The sequence below is a fragment of the Notolepis coatsorum genome (assembly GCF_963971535.1).
Source record: "Notolepis coatsorum genome assembly, chromosome: 18".
Taxonomy (NCBI): Eukaryota; Metazoa; Chordata; class Actinopteri; order Aulopiformes; family Paralepididae; genus Notolepis; species Notolepis coatsorum.
The window spans coordinates 59,166,683-59,184,586 of record NC_140182.1 but is presented as its reverse complement, the minus strand read 5'-3'; the positions used below and the strand labels follow the sequence as shown (position 1 = coordinate 59,184,586).

General features: G+C 42.9%; 1 protein-coding gene across 1 annotated transcript in view; it reads left to right on the top strand.

Moving 5' to 3' along the window:
- mical3a (microtubule associated monooxygenase, calponin and LIM domain containing 3a) overlaps positions 1-17,904 on the top strand; it is a 228,196-nt gene that overhangs the window by 115,569 nt on the left and 94,723 nt on the right. Inside the window, 4 exon segments of the mRNA XM_084335409.1 lie at positions 2,188-2,343; positions 6,425-6,525; positions 13,845-14,102; positions 15,186-15,301. Of these exon segments, the coding sequence (XP_084191535.1) occupies positions 2,188-2,343; positions 6,425-6,525; positions 13,845-14,102; positions 15,186-15,301 (631 nt within the window).

The following is a 17,904-nucleotide window of genomic DNA, read 5'->3' as shown; positions in this document are numbered from 1 at the left end:
TCTCCTCTCTCTCTCTCTCTCTCTCTCTCTCTCTCTCTCTCCTCCCTCCACTCTGTTACATCAATAAAGGGAAGTGCGCTCCCTCTGGGGTAGCCATTAACCAAACGCGTACAGCTTGTTTGTGTGTCGTCGTCGTACATCTGGCTGTGGTTAGGTGCACCGGGCGCTATGTTGTGTTCTACATCGACGTGAGTGTGATATTGAAGAGGCGCGTGAGAAAAAGGTCGATACTAAAATGTGATACCGTGTGACCGGCAAGGATCGGTGGTCGTCTTCACCTCGGATCCCCTTTGATGTATCTGTGACACGGTTCACATGTAGTGACTGGTGGTCCCGGTGCTTCCGACCTCCGGGTCACATCCTGTCTGCGTCCTGCTTCCTTTTATCCGCTTTCCTCAGTTGGCAAAGGGCTTAGGGGTTTTGATGCATAGAGTTAGCACGTTTTTCTCATGGCGCGATTCCCATGCGGGGCGGACGACTTTCTTCTTCAACATGTGTCGGACTCGGGGGGATTGACTGTTCTCTCATGTGCCGTATACCTCCACCCAGAGGCTCTGGTTTATTCTGTAATGAGGTTACTGAACCCAATCACTCTTTGTGGCAGTAATGCAGAAAGGTCAGTGTCCAAAACCACCCCTGGATCTCCAAATGAGGAAGAAGCAGTATTGTCTTCTGCATAGAAAACAGGTGGACATTTTCATAATTGGCCTCTAATGGCATGGTCGCAGTGGGAACACTTTGGCTATATTGTGTAGACAGGGAGGGCTCACTCTAGTCTATATGATCTTATGAGTCCTGACTGTGTAGCGGGATAACAGGCCAACACTATGTCCACACAGCCGGACAGCTCGACAGTGTGGTCAACAGAGCATTTTCAGCGTGCTCCTTTTCGAACATGTACATTTAATTCTGTTCTCTTTTCTTTTCTCTTTTTCTTTTCTTTTTGCTAGAGATTAATGACTTGTTTTTGTTTTATATTGTTTGTATTTCAAATCAAATCAGAGTATTTTGCAGAATGCCTCGTATCTCATGCTGAAAAATAGGCTGTGGTACCGAAATTTGGTATCTAATGACACTGTCTCATTCGATACCAAATGTCTATACCTAAGTAGTTAATCTCATTGGTGTCAGTGAGCCAATACGCATGTTTGTTCCAACATTTATTCTGTTCAACCACAATCCAAAATCATTCAAAATGTAACGAAGCCTATAGTGATGCACGATATATCGGCCGCCGATATAATATCGGCCGATATGGCCGTTTTTTTACACATCGGTATCGGTCCGATATCAAGATAGGGCCGATATTAAAAAAAAAAAAAAAAATAATCTTTTTACATGTTTTGGCCTTAAATAGTTTCAAAAATATCAGTAATTTCTGAAAATAAGTTACAAAAGTAAAAAAATTATGCGTTTTGGAAAATAGCTCTTTATTTGATTATCATAAAAAAGTGTTTTCTATACAGAGATATCGACATCGGTAAATATCGGTATCGGCCAGAACAGCAATATTAATATCGGTATCGGCCACAATTTTCACATCGGTGCATCACTAAAAGCCTACGATTGGCTCACACAGCACATAACTCGGCAAAGTAAGGTATTGGGGGACCCTGATGTAAACAAGACGAAAGTCTTTCTCTGGTCTGCATCCCCTTAACAATTGTATGTATTGAGCTGTACTGTACTGTACCCATTCTGCAATCTGTTAATAAAATTTTCAATCAATCAATCAATCAATTGAAATAAATCATTTTGGTATCAGTATTGAATCCCAGGTATCTGTATTTGGCACCGGTATTGAACATTTTCAAACGATCCCCAGCCGTAGTGGGAACAGAAAAGCAGTGCAGCAGACCTTGTGTTTTAGTGATTCACTGCCGTGTTCTCCGGCCAGCGGCGCCTGAGGATTACCGGATGTGTGCTTTCCGTGTTGACTTTTCTCCCCCCCTTGCGGTCCTGCTGTCGAGTCGCCTGTAAGAACCGACACAGGATCCTTCTAAACCCGCATCGGCAGAACAGGGGGAAATGATAAACATGAATTGATGACTTTCCGTGTCATTGACTTGAACACACACGAGTCGCGCAACTTCACGAGTCTACAAACGGAGCTGCGGCCTCTCCCGGGGCTTGTAATTCCCGTTCCTTATGTGTTTTCCTTGCCCCCCGCCCCCCTCTCTCTCCCAGGGTTCAGGCGTAAGGAGTTTCGGGGGAAGCTGGCCATCGCCATCACGGCCAACTTCATCAACAGGAACACCACAGCGGAGGCCAAGGTGGAGGAGATCAGCGGAGTGGCGTTCATCTTCAACCAGAAGTTCTTCCAGGACCTGCGGGAAGAGACGGGTCAGTATGAGTTGTGCTGTGCTGCTTGTTAGAATAGCAACATCCTCCATCTCACTCTATGTGGCTCGGATATTCTGCACATCTCAAAACCTCTTAAGCCTTAGGGTCCCCCAATTGCTGTTTTGTCATAAATCGATCAATACAGACCGTATTAATTTTAAAATGTTGTTTCTTTTTCTAATGTAGCCAAGAGTAAATACCTTAACCCTATCAAAACAGCAGTCAAAGTGTATATTTTCAGCACTACGTTTGTTCACCGATGTTTTTAAGATTTACCGAAAATAAGAATTTATCGAATTTCTTTTAATTCTATCTTAATTTTTTTTTAATATCTAAATATATCTGCAATATCTACTGTCATGCACTTGTCCTAATAAACTAACCTACACTGTAGCACTCAACACTTTGATGAACATTGTTACTCATCTGAGAATTGTGCCCTTCCTGATGACTTGTCATACAGAACTTGTAAGTCGCTTTGGATAAAACCATCAGCTAAATTACTAAATGTAAATGTATCTCTATTATTGTAAAACCGTGAGGAAATAACTAAATCCAGATTTAAGACCGTCATTGGAAAGAGGAGCTTTTTCCCTATCCATAGATGTATGCTTTGGCCATAATAAGGTCAAGTTCAAGGTAAGTTTTGAATGTATAATTCAAAGGGATTATAATTTATTACTGTATCTACAAATCCTTCTGTTTAATCAGCTTCCCTTCATTAATTTGCTTAGATTTTTTGTACAATTGATCTCAAGAAGGTGGTGAATGAGCTCAGTGAGCGAGCTCGGTGGTTGCACAATTGTAACATGGTGTTATTCACCGGCAAAGATGCAAAAAAAATATCATAATTTATATTCTCCTTTGTTTCATCACATTTTACTCAAGCCTAGTAACAGACACAATATTTCTGACACTGGGAATACATTCACTGATGTCCATAGATGTCCCTAGATACCAAGCACATTGACCTTGTAGAAGTGGAGCAATCTTCCATTTACTTGGGCATGTACCTTTAGGCAACATTTCTGAAAATAGGGCTACAGCTTAACAGTTTAAGATGGAGAAAATAAGGGGTGTCATAAGGGGTTCAACAGCTAGATTTGATACAACATGGGGTTGTTTCTTTGGGGAACGGTTCAATTGAGCCCCATAAGCAATACTCACGTTTAACCTAGTATTATCTGGCTGGGTTAATCTGTCTACATATGTGGTGAGGTGTAACCCGATGTTTACCTTCTCATTAAATATTTTATTTTTTTAATTTCTGTCTTCTGTACAATCCTTGTTTTTAGTATACAATCAATATCTGTCCAATTGGCTATATGTCCGAACAAATGATATATATATATTTATTTTTTATTGTGGTTTATTCGCTGTAGTCTATGTTCAATAGACTTATATTTTGACTACTTATATGTAGATATGTGCAATGTGTCAGTTTGACCTACTGCTAATTTTGTATTGCCATAAAAACTTTAATAAATAAAGTTAAAAAAGAAAAAAGAATAGCAACATCAATGCATATCTCAACGGGCCTACGAAAAGAGACGGGTCAGTCGCAGCTCCCGTATGAGTTGTGCTGTGCTTGTTAGAATAGCAACATCTACTGTACGTGTCACAACACCCATAGTTTCTCGTCGGGGGGCGTCGTTCCACTGTGGGCTTGTAAAGCCTGTTGAGACATGTATTGGGATATGGGGTCATACAAATACATTTGACTTGACTCGACATAACAATAGGTCGACGGTAGCGGTTTGTTTTAGCTTTATACACTCTTTGACTCTAATCATACTCAAGGGAACCTCTTTTTGGTGCTGCATAGAACCATTTGAATACCCTTGAACTCATTCAGAGCCACGCCCTTATGACCATATTAGGGCTAGCGTGCCAGCACTGAAGTCAATGGCAGGACGGGGACATTTGCGAAAGCTTAAACTATATCTTAAATTATGGCTATGGGTCTAATACACCCGTCGCTTATCAATGACTTGCTTGCAGTCAACATGTACAAAACGGATAGTTTTTTCATTGGTACATTTCCGTTTTATACCGTTTGGAATACAAGTATAGTTTTGGAGATGTCTAGTGATTCCAGAGAAAGTCCGCGATAATAGCTCTTTAGTGGAATACACAAAACACGTTGTCATTTTTCGGCTGATTTATGAATAGTTTTCAAATAAACTCTAGATTATCGATAGTATATGTGTACTTATGCACGCTAGAGAAGCAGGCTGAAAAATCGATTACCGTAAATCCTCAAATATACTGTAGGACGGGTCTTCTATTTACCTCAGCTGCAAAGAGCACCAGGCCTTTATTAGAGAGAGGCTTATATAAGAGGCAGGCCTTAATTTAAAAAAATTACACTCATGGACATAATCCCTTCATTTTCAGACTTTTATTGCATTATTATTATTATTATTATTATTATTATTATTATTATTATTATTATTATTATTATTATTATTATTATTATTATTATATATATATTTTTTAATACGTACATTGTCTGTCTACATTTATTTAGACTAGCATTGGTATTTAAATATTGAGTGCAGTTGAGTATTTGTGGGATTAACGTAATTCACACACTGAAGTTGGAACTGTCTATACTAGGTTGTGGGGTCCGAGGACAGTTTAGCGTGTGGTACCTTCTCGACTTCCTCAGTCGAATCGAGTTGTTGACATGCAGGGAATAGCTTTAGCTGACGCTATCATAGCATCATGATCTGTAATGTGTCAACTGGACAACGCCAGCCTCGTCTGCCAACGCCATATAGATAGCGAACGTTAACGTTTGCAAACGAAGTCAACGTCATCCAGCTGACACCACAGATCTAGATATTATGACAACGTTAGCTAGCGCTAAAGCTAACCAGAGGGAAACGTTAATGTACGGTAGTCAGTGTAGCGGGAGGCAGCACTTGATTTCCATTGGCAAGAGTTTATCTCATTCTATATCACGGCACGAAAAATAAAAAAAAAACTTTTTTTGCGACCTTATATTAGAGACCGGCCTGTGTTTGTCTAAATGCATCAAACCCCCGGCCATTGTAAGAGGCCCCTCCTTTATTGGAGGTCCCTCCTCTATTAGAGTTTTTACGGTATCCATGCTGTGGTCAGCGCTAACGTTACGCACACACACACACAAACGCTGTGATGGCGGAGAAAAAAAACATCTGATTAACCCAATACTGGTAAAATAGAGTCCTTACTTCACATCAGATGTTCTGCAAAAAGATTAATCCAATTCCTGATCGCCATTCCAAATATTGATCACGTTTATTGATCCAACGTTATAGTCCAAAACACATAATCGACACTGCTCCCAGCCTCCCTAGTGAATGTGGTAACAGCTACTGCTTGCCCGAGAAGGGAAACCCCGGGGCCGGAGTTTTTTTCTGATGCACAGTCCCATCCAATCCAATCCAATGATGTGCAATACCATCCGGGAGACGATAGGCGGCGGTATTTCCCCCCTTTCGAGCTCAGACCCATTCCCAATGATAACGTCAGGCTGGATGGATGGATGAGTTTTCTCGGGTCTTGGCACTCAACGCATGGCGAGTTAACCCGACTAATCTCATGGTTGGCACTGAATGGGTTAATGCTTTTGGATGCCATATATAGCCCCTTTTCCAACATTTTGCCAGAACGTTCCATTCAGCAACAAAAAAGGCTCTCAAATAAGTATAGACAAACAACCTCTGAAGAAGCACATTTTCTGTATGTGTGCCATCCTGATATCTCAAGATTTAGTTAGATCTCCAACTAGTGCCACCATCTGTGGGTTTTCTATAGCGAAAATGTGAATACAACAATGCGTTGTCCTCTCAATGCTGAAAATGTCCCAATTAAACTGCTTTGATGCTGCAAATCTGACGCCAGGCCTGCTGACGAGGCGCTGTCTCTGGGCTTTTAGCTTTTGTGCCCTGGGTCGTGTAATGGCTGCTGTTGTGGTCGTCCAGTGATGACATTCACCGCGGGTCAGTATCAATCAGCCGTAGGGGACAGGGGAAGGGGTTTGGGTGTCGGACGTGAATATATAACAATACCTTCTTTCTATTGGTCGTCTCAGGAGTTGACCTGGAAAACATTGTCTACTACAAGGACGACACGCACTACTTTGTCATGACTGCCAAGAAACAGAGCCTGCTGGAGAAAGGAGTCATCCTGCATGTGAGTTGATCAAAGACTTGACCGGAGCCCCGTGTTTGTATATATGTGTGTGTGTGTGGTCTAGGGCTGACCTTCGAAGCTTTTTTTGGCAATCGAAGCTTCGGGGCCGAGCTTCGATTTTTTTTTTTTATCTTATGTTGTGGGACTTGTACAGCACTTTCATAAACTTTGTTGTTTTTAAATGTGCTCTATAAATAAAGTGGGTTGGATTAATTAATTAAGTAGCCCCTTTCGTGACTGAGCCAACAAGGTTTCACTCGGCTGTGTGATTTAATTCAAGGTGGATCGCTGTTGTCGTTTGAACAACTTCAGATTTCATGGGAACTACCAATCCCCCAAATCAAGAATGTTTAAGATGAATGAAGTAAGATTTTGATTATTTGAAATATGGCCTGTGTAGACTAAACTATGCACAGAATTATGTCAGTCTACAAGGTCCGGATTCTACATGGTCCGGCAATGTAAACCTTGTAGACTCCACTACAGACCAATTATCAGTGAATGTTCATGCATTTTTAAGAAGGGCAACTTCCACATTTTTTTTTTTTTTTTTTTTTTTTTTATAACTTTGACCAGTCAGCTGGTTTCTTTTAGCGTTTATCGCTTTTTCTGGTCAAGTATGACCGACAGAGACAGGTTGAATGGGGTATAGATCGGGGGAAAGACACTCTGAGAAAATACGGCGAGTCCGGGAGTCGAACTCGTGTACCCCAGATCCGTGACGCGCACGGTTGTCCCCGACGCCGAAATAGCGTTCGAGGTACGCGGTGAGCTACTGGAGCTCCCCTTCGATTTTCTTTTTAATGTTCGAAGCTTGTGCCATCGAACGAAGCTTCGAAGTATTTAAGACAGCCCTAGTGTGGTCTTCTTTTCCTACCTTTGTTACCCTACCAAATGCCCCCCCCCCCCCCCAAGTGATGGAAACGAGATTTCTTTCGCCCCGTCCACAGAAAAGGAGCTATTTTAGGGTTGGGGGTTATGGTTAGGGTTTGATTAAGGTTGGGGTTAAGTTAGGGCAAGGATTTACAGAAGTCTATGGAATGTCCTCACGATGAAAACATGGCGCTGTGTGTGTGTTATGGCTGGGCGATATGGCCTAAATATGATATCATGATATTTTCTGACCTTTCGGCGATACACGATACACAACACAATGTTTTTCCTTTTTTCCCCAAACAATAATTTTCTTTATGAAACTGTATATTTGTATGTCTCTAAATGTTTTGATGAATTGAAAATGGAGGACCCTTATGTAAAAAAGCCGAAAGTCTTTTTCTGGTCTTCATCCTCCAGTCCACTGTTGTTGTATTGAGCTGTACTGTATTGTACCCATTCTGCAATCTGTTAATAAAGTTTTCAATCAATCAATCAGACAAATGTATAGAAAAGCTTTTATTATAACCATATAACAAACAATTATATTATTGTTTATGAAAATGTTTTAGCCCTATGCTTGACTTTATTATATTAGGCATGGCAACAAATAAAATAATAATAATAAAATGAATAAATAAAATATTAAATAAATAAATAGGCTACACCTCTCTCGTTTTGTGTTACAAATTGTGCTCACCCATATGAACATAGGCCTCTTTACTTACTTAAAAAAAGGAAACATCAAGAAATATGTTTATGGTATTCCACCATGCCATGTGTGTTTTTATTTTATAATGCTCATGAGTCATGATTATTGCGGAAGTCTGAGTCATACAATACTCACTGGCTTTCATAACCTAACAGACTAACTTGTCTTGCTCAAGACTTGTTTATGAGTTTTAATAAGAGAGCACTATCTCTCTCAACCAAAGCAATGCATGGTAGACTGCAACAGAACTATTTTGATTGACAGTCGATTCTGCCAATTAAGTCACACCGCTTGCACCCACCTCTGCTGTTCTTACCACCAATCGGCAATCGCTTATTCGTTTTTTTTACTTCCGGGAAGTCCGCCATTGATCTACACAAGTGTATCAATAACAAACCTACCGGAGCTAATAACGTTAGCTCCCCGCCACCCACTACCAGCGCTCCGCAGGAGTACCAAACGAGGCATCATGATTTTACTGCAACAAATATTATAATAAAAGCTTTTCTATACATTTGTCTGAAAACTGTATTAACAGATTGCAGAATGGGTACAATTCAGTACGGGCTCTCTGAGCAAAGGAAGGAACTGAGATATGAATGACCAACAATGCTAGCTATGGTCGGGTAAATATGCTGATGTTATTGAACGTGTAACTATATAACGTTAATGCCACAAAACGAATGCCTTTGTTAATCATAAGTAACATTGTTGCAGTAGCGCGTGTGTGTGGGGGCAGGGTTGTGCAGGTCGCTTGACTGAAACTTTTTCAAAGTTTGAACGTGTGGACCAGATTGACACGACACAATCCTCTAACGCAAGGGCAAAACATCACGATATCCACGATACGTTTAAAAAGTGTATCGTTAATGAACCGTACCCGATATTTATATAATATCGTCATATCGCCCAGCCCGTGTGTGTGTGTGTGTGTGTGTGTGTGTGTGTGTGTGTGTCCATGTGCACAACTGTTTACCAGTACATTAAACAAGATAACAGATGGAGAAAGAGTGACAGATTCCATCCATCTCTCACTCTCACTGACTGACGCAGCCATGTTTTCACGTGTTGTGGGGCCATAGCATAGACTTCATTAGGCTACCTAACGACTACACACCTTAACCTAACCCTGACCTTAACACTTTGAGTGCCAGCAACGAGATTTCTCGTTAGCTCATGCCAACCGTTGAGTGCCAGCGACGAGAGATCTCGTCTTTTTCTCGTTTTTTTTTATTATCGATTTCCATTCATTTTTCATCAATCTAGCCTCACATTACCAGTGGGAATCTGAACTCGAACAGTGAAAATACCGCCCCCTATCGTCTCTCCGGATGGTACTGCACCCCTTTGGATTGGATTGAATGAAACGCATGGAGAAAAAAAAGTCCTGCTTCCACATTTTACTTGTCAGACAAGTAACCGGAGACGATCCAAGTTATCGCCCACCACCAGAACAGCGGAGAATGCGTGTTTCCAGTACCCAGCGTTGGATCAATAAATGCGATCGATATTTGGAATGGCGATCAGGAATTGGAATAATCTTTTTGGAGAACATCTGATCTGAGGTAAGGAATCTATTTTACCAGTCTTGGGATAATCAGAGCTATTTTCACCTATATATCAGCGTGTGCCATATGTGTGTGTCTGTGTGTGTGCGATCAGGAAATAAGATAATCGATTTTTCAGCCCACTTCTATAGCGTGCATAAGTACACATATACTATCGATAATCTAGCGTTTATTTGAAAACGATTCATAAATAGGCCGAAAAATGACAACGTGTTTTGTGTATTCCAATAAAGGGCGTTTATCACAGAATCTTTATTTTCTTCTGGAACTTTAAAAAAAAAAGGGGGTTTTCAAAATGGTATAAAACGGAAATGAACCGATTAAAAAAAACTCCGTTTCGACAATGTTGACTGCAAACAAGTCATCGATAAGTGACGGCCATATTAGACACATAGCCATAATTTAAGATATAGTTTATGCATTCGCAAATATGAGAGCTCTGTCATTGAAGTGGGTGGTGGCACGCAACGGGGTTCCGGGGCACCGGACCCATGGCACTCAAAGTGTTAACCATAACCTCTAAACCTAAAATAGCTTGTTTACCTTGTGAGCCCCCGCAACGACAAATATAATCTTGTTTTCATCGCTTGTGGGGACATTAGATCTTGACAACGGTAGGAATACAAGCCCCCCTCCCACACACACACATCCACACAAAGCACACGCAAACAAACACATACTCAGTCTCTCTCCATCTCTGCCTAGTGTCAGAACGTCAGCCTAATGGGCAGACCAAGCCAGCAGTATGTGGGAACAAACTGCCAAGTCAACCACACTTAATGAGAGTTTGTGTTCTCATAACACGCGCTAGTTTCCTCTGACTGGCTGCTTTCCACAGGAAGCAGGAGAAAAGCTTCAGGAACTCTCTCTCAGCGCCTCAGATTTGGGGCTTTTATGTCCAAACAGGACAGTGTAGCGGATTATGTTTGTGCAGTGCGTATGTTCCCAATCGCCGTTTTATTAAAACAAGCAGTGGATTCGTCGCTCTTCCTTAATTGGATTAAGGATTTTTTGGGGGGGGATTGGCACAGCTTCAGAATGTTTTTTTTCTGTGTCAACACTCAAGGTGTGAAGGGTAGTCTCATTTCCTACCAGGATTAGCAGCATGCAACTCAACTTCACGTTCAACGCACACTGTTGATGTTTCGTTGCTGTACCTTTTTATGTAAACTCTTATAGCCTTGCGTGAAGCAGACGCACACCGCTGCCTTCGTGACCCGGCCGCCCTTGAAAAACACATCTTAAATAAAGATAGGTTAAATGAAGATAGGTTAGATAAAGATAAGTTAAATAAAAATAGGTTACGGCAGGCGGTCAGGTGGCGTAGCGGAGATTGCGCTCGTCACCAATGCAAGAGGCTGCGGTCTCGACTCCCGGAGTCAGTCATACTAACTCGTTTGGCTGGGTTAGGGGGAGGGCAAGTCGTGGGTGGTAAACTGTCGTTGTGGATAGCGACGCCTACAGGTCAGGTCTGGGCGCCTGCTCAGCGGAGGCAGGGCTTGAGGAAGGCAGCGTGACCTCCCACACGTTACACTTCACCAATGAGAGTCCTCGCTGCCAGGTGAAAAAAGAGTCACTGGCTGTCGCCGCGTGTGTTGGAGGAAAACACGCGGATCACTTCAGGATTCCCTTGTACCGACCGGTAGGAGAACATGCGCACAACAACCAGGTAGGGGAGGGGGGGAATTGGCTCAACGACTAAATTGGGACGGGGAGAAAAACAGAAAAATCGGAGAAAGAGAGGATTAAAAAAAATTTAAATAAAAAAATAGGTTACGGCAGATAAAGGGTCAGGGGTGGTGGGGGCGGGCGGGGGGGGGGGTCGACGTCCTCTTTGTTTTCATGCTGGGCCTGGCTATACACTAATGAGGTCCGCTGAGAGGGAGACGAGGTGAGGCGAGGTGAGGAGGAGGTTAGCCGAGGGGGTCGAGAGCGAGGACCGCACTGTAAACATTCTGCTCCGTTTCATCCCGGCTCTCTCTCTCTCTGCTGGTTTTCCTCCACAAGAGTAGCGAGTTAAGTGGTTGTACACGTCGATGAAAGGCACATTTCACTTGTTTGTGTGCTTCTGGACGGTGTTCTAGACAGGTAATTTTATAGCAATGGAAATGACTTTCTCCGACCATTGGGAATGGGGTGGAAGGAGGGGAATGAAGAGGAGGAAGAGGAGGAGGAGGTGTGGCAGGATTGGTACTTGGCAGGGTTGGCAGACGGGTGGCAAATCCACACAGTTCTGCAGTCAACACCATGAATCACGGAACAACAACCTTCCACCCCCCCTCCTCTCTCTCTCTCTTTCCCCCCCCCCCCTTCCTTCCTACCAGACTCTCCTCTCTTTCTCGCACTTACTCTCACCAGCCAGTAATCCTGGCACAGGGCGCCGGGCGGAGGGAAAATCAAGGAACCATGTCACGTTTAAAGCACACTGAGATTTGAGAAAAACACGGTCGGGTTCATCCTGTAACTGTTAGGCGTCTTCGATACTGGTGTCTCCACTGCCTCAGACTGTTGGTTTGAAGCGTTTCTTCCAGTGTCTTTTCTCACATTTTCCTTTCTATGTCTTTCAGCATCTCTCCTCTTTTCATGTTCCGCGGTGGTTTGATTCTGGACTCTGTCTACCACACGAGCATCTTGTCTCTTGTCATGAGAACCATCACTATATGTCCCTCCGCACGACAACCCAGCTCCCTTGGGGGGGTGGGTGGGAGACACTGTACATTGTACATTGGAATACTGACAAAGCCATACTTGGTCATTTACTGTACAACTGGGTTAGGACATTTGTAGGGGCCAGTTTCGAATTGCAGTCTCCCGTAGGTGTTCTTTGAGAGTGTTTTTGAAAGTGGGTAGTGATTCACATTCCTTTACAGCTTTGGGTAGGGCGTTCCACATTGATGTGGCATAATTGCGAAACGTGTTTAGTCCCTTATTTGAGCCGAATCTGGGTTTAACATGATTTGTGGAGCTCCCTCTGGTGTTGTGATTGTGGTATTCACTGACCTTTGGGAAGTATTTTGACATGTACATGGGTACCTTGGTCGTGTAGTGTATCTTGTAGACCAGGCCCATTGCAAGTTGCTGTACTCTGTCGTCTACACTAAGCCATCCTAGGTTGTCAAAGTGGGCAGGGGTGAGGTGGGTTCTAGGAGTCGGGTAAAGCAGTAGTCTGACTAGTTTGTTTTGAGATGTTTGTAATTTGGTTTTTAGTGCCTTTGAGGTGCTTTGGTACCATGAGGTGCAAGCATAGTCGTAGTACCCTTGAATGAGTGCTCCTGCCAGAGTCTTCAGGGTATTCCAGAGGGTTTACCAGAGAGGAGATCCGGTACAAGAATCTAGTTCGTTGGTTGACTTTTTTTTATTACATTGGATGCCATTTTGTCACAGGAAAGATTAGCCTCTAGGATGGAACCCAGGTAGGTAATTTCATCTTTCCTTGTGACAATATTGTCACCCACTGTAACTGAGAAGCCGTCGGCCTTGCTGAGTTTGTTATTTGACCCGAAGAGAATGGACTCTGTTTTGCCCATGTGTAATGATAGTTTGTTATCGGCGAGCCATATGCAGATTTTGCCTAGTTCTGAGCTGAGGGTTTTTTCAACCTGTAACTTGTTCTTGTCAGAGACCAGCGGGCTGAGTCGTCCGCAAACGGGAACAAGTTGCAGTCACAAGCTGACGACATGTCATTTGCATAAATTAGGAACATTAGTGGTCCTAGTATGCTTCCTTGTGGAACACCACAGCTCACTGGGAGGGGGGGGATATGGTACCGTTTAGCTCCACCATCTGTTCTCTCCCCTCTAGGTAGGATTGTATCCAGCTCACAGACTATCAAAACCAATTGCTTTTAGCTTGTCAATCAGAATGGTGTGATTGACAGTGTCAAAGGCCTTTTGTAGGTCCAGCATGACCATGCCGCAGTGAGATTCTAGAGATTCTAGAGATTCTCATTTCTAGAGCACAAAATGTGAACGACACAAAATGTAAAACAGTGCTCTTTCTCTCTCTCTCTCTCTCTCTCTCTCTCTCTCTCTCTCTCTCTCTCTCTCTCTCTCTCTCTCTCTCTCTCTCTCTCTCTCTTTTCTTCTCTCACTGTCTCTCCCTCTCCCATCTCTCTCTCCCTCCCTCTCCCATCTCTCTCTCTCTCTCTCTCCCTCTCACTCTTCCAGGATTATGCAGACACAGAGATGCTGCTCTCCAGGGCCAACGTGGACCAGGTGGCCCTGCTGTCCTACGCCTGCGAGGCGGCAGACTTCTCCACCCTCCGCCAGCTGCCCTCGCTGGACTTCGCCATCAACCACTACGGCCAGCCGGACGTGGCCATGTTCGACTTCACCTGCATGTACGCCTCGGAGAACGCGGCGCTGGTGCGCCAACGCCATGGACACAAGCTGCTGGTGGCGCTGGTGGGAGACAGTCTGCTGGAGGTGAGTGCCATTCACACCGACAGTGGCTCAGGAGGTAGAGGAGTCGTCTGGTAATCCGGAGGTTCCTTGTTCGATTCCCGCTCCTCCCGGGCATTGTGTCGGAAGTGTCCTTGAGCAAGACACTTAACCCCTAATTGCTCCCGATGAGCAGGTCACCACCTTGCATGGTTGCCTCTGCTGTCTGTGTATGAATGTGTGAGTGAATGGGTGAAATGTGAGGAACTAATTGTAAAGCGCTTTGGATAAAAGCACTATATAAATGCAGCCATTTTAATGCAGCCATTTACACCTTACGTAGGTTATGGACGTCTTCTGGATTAGATGCATTTAAAAAATATATATATATATTTTACATGAAGCGCAAGATGGAACATTGTACGTGTGCATTATAAGAGTATTATTAAATGTGGATGCGGTATTTTATTATCACATCAGAAAATGACATGCATTTAAAGTGGCACTTCACCAAAAGACAATGCTGATTTGTTTTTTGCACATAATCTCACACACATCCACAAAGCACACATTCCTTTAGTTATAATGAGTTATTGAGAATAAACACATTTGAATATGGCCACCAGTAATGACATTGGGGACATTGAATCCTTGTGTTGTGTTAATTACAGCTCAATGACGATGATGGTTGATGAATGATGTAAAAAATTGCAATAACTTGTTTTATACGGACTGCTCATTTCATTGAGCTGTAATTTATACAACACAGGGATTCAATGTCCCAGATGACATCACTGGTGGCCATATTCAAACGTGTTTATTCTCAATAACTCATTATAACTAAATTAATGTGTGCTTTGTGGATGTGTGTGAGATTATGTGCAAAAAACAAATCAGCATTGTCTTTTGGTGAAGTGCCACTTTAAATGCATGTCATTTTCTGATGTGATAATAAAATACGGCATCCACATTTAATAATACTCTTATAATGCACACGTACAATGCTCCATCTTGCACTTCATGTAAAATATATATTTTATAAGTTCCCACTCTTCCTCTGCGATGTTAGTCTTGTGACTCATCTGTGACTAAATGTGGATGTTGACTGGTTGGCGTGTCTCTCTCCAGCCCTTCTGGCCCATGGGTACAGGCATCGCCAGGGGCTTCATGGCAGCCATAGACTCTGGCTGGATGGTGCGGAGCTGGGCTCAGGGAAACACCCCTCTGGAGGTGTTGGCAGAGAGGTGAGGGACTGGAAACACTGATGACAAACACACACACACGATCTCTCTCTCTCTCTCTCTCTCTCTCTCTCTCTCTCTCTCTCTCTCTCTCTCTCTCTCTCTCACACACACACACAGAAACGCCTCTGCTCCTCACCCGCTTGTCACATGCCCGCTTGTGTTTGTACACACCCATAATACACACACACACACACACACACACACACACACACACACACACACACACACACACACACACACACTGGGACACCCTCACTCACCCACTCACACCCTTTCACTTTCTTTCTTCCACTCCCTCACTCTCACACGTATTGTGCACACACACACACACACACACACACACACACACACACACACACACACACACACACACACACACACACACACACACACACCTACACACACACCTACACACACACCTACACACACACACACCTACACTCACACACACACACACACACACACCTTTAAGTCTCACTCACACTCATAGTCTTGTGACACACACACACACACACACACACACACACACACACACACACACACACACACACACACACACACACACATGTAGTGCTTTACAAGGAAAGGTTGCTGTATTAGATGTCAGGCAGCTCCACCTTTGGCTGTGCAGCTAATGGGATAAGAGGCTCTCATAAGGGCTGCATGGAATGTGACTGTTCTGTACCGGCTCTCATGTGCCTTTCAGGCCGGTTACCACGGTAACTCCCTCTTATATCATAGTTACTCCATCTATACACATGGTTTCTCATTCAATACCATTGTTTTAATGCCATTGTCTCCCCCAAGTACAATAAGTATTCTACTTAACCCATTCTCCGCCGATGACGTGTTAACGCGTCATTCTCCGCCATGCCGTAAGGCGTCTTTGAGATCAATATTTCATATTTTCGTCATGGCATTCACATTTCACTCACGAAGTCTTGGCTGGTGCTGTAGGACTCCGCTCAACTCTGCAACGCTTCAATACCGCCACCTCGTGGCCGATCGATGAGTTGCCAAACCGGAAGTGGCCGGACGTGCTTGGTCCGTCCCCTATTCCGTCCGGCCACTCGTTATTGCTCCCGGGACTCAATCCAGACACCATGGATATCGATCCGTTGCCATAATTCAATAAACAACATGATTTGGACGTGTATTATACAAACCGGAACTGGATCACCTCGATCAACATCACATAACTGGGATCTGTTTGCGCCAGTGTGATCGCCCAACGGTAAGAGGAGGCTGACGTTACTTTCAGCCTGTTTGTTTATTATTATCCATACAAACTGCTCTGATCAATATATCACCCATACTACATAAATGATTTAACGTCGGCCACGGAATTATAAGCAACCCCCCCCCCCCCCCCCCCCTCCGTTCACCCGCAGATGATAAGTCATAACGTCTAGGACCATGTGCAGTTGACATTTTTTATATAACGTTCATCGGTGTCAAACGGCATTTGATAATCTAATATATGCATTTATGTCTATATCTCACGTTCTAGGAAATAATGCAGAAAACGATAAAAACATATTTATACTCTAGACCAGGGGTGGGCAATTATTTTTCCCGGGGGGCCGAATGAGCAACTGAAAATATGTTGGGGGGCCGGGCCAAAATTCCAAACTCAATTATGCATAATATAAATTTTATTTCTATATAAAAAGCAGTAAATGGCATTGTTTTGACCCCTGGTAAGAGTGTATGTTATTATTTGGCAATTAAAAGGTGAGGTTAGCTTTCAAAAATATCATTTATTCAAATAGAATTTATTTCCAAAATGATAAACAAAATGTGAAACATTAATAACAAAGGGCATTTTGAGTTTCATATACTATTGAAACAAGGATTTTCTTAGCTTTCTAAAGACATCACATCATCTTATAGCAAAAATAAACAAGACATGTCACTGAACTGTGTAAAGAAAAGTGTCCCAGTTTTGTAGCCTTTTTTACTTTACATGCCTATATTAAACATTTAATGTTTTCAGAACTGTGCAAAAAAAAGAAAAAAAAAGATCAAGTGTCCCATTTCACTTGTTATATTTCCACATTTTTAGTGTTCTTCAGTTCTTTTTTTTCATTCAGTGTGAGAAATCCAGTCTCTGTTGAGCTTTAAACAAGTCCATCAAAGTCAGGTTGCATGTCTGAGGTGGATATGCGAAGCACAGCTGCCAGATGTTCATCAGTGAGAGAGGATCTGTACCTGGACTTGGTAAACGTCATGACTGAGGAATGTCTGTTTCACATACTGTATGTAGGTGGATCCAAAGAGAACCAACATCTTCTGAGCATGTCTCCTAAGCGTAGTACTGTGCGTTGTGAACGTTGACATGAAAAAAAAAAAAAGTAAAAAAAAAAAAAAAAAAAAAAAAAAAAAATATTAAATAAAAAATATTTTTTTTATTTTTTTTTTATTTTTTTTATTATCATGTAATCTTTCGCGGGCCGTCAGAATCATCCCGCGGGCCGGATCCGGCCCGCGGGCCGTACAATGCCCAGGTCTGCTCTAGACGGCATTTTTTGTATGAATGTGTGAATGAAAAAGTAAAACGTTCCTACATCCTGAACGATAGATAATTGATGTTGAATGGGCCA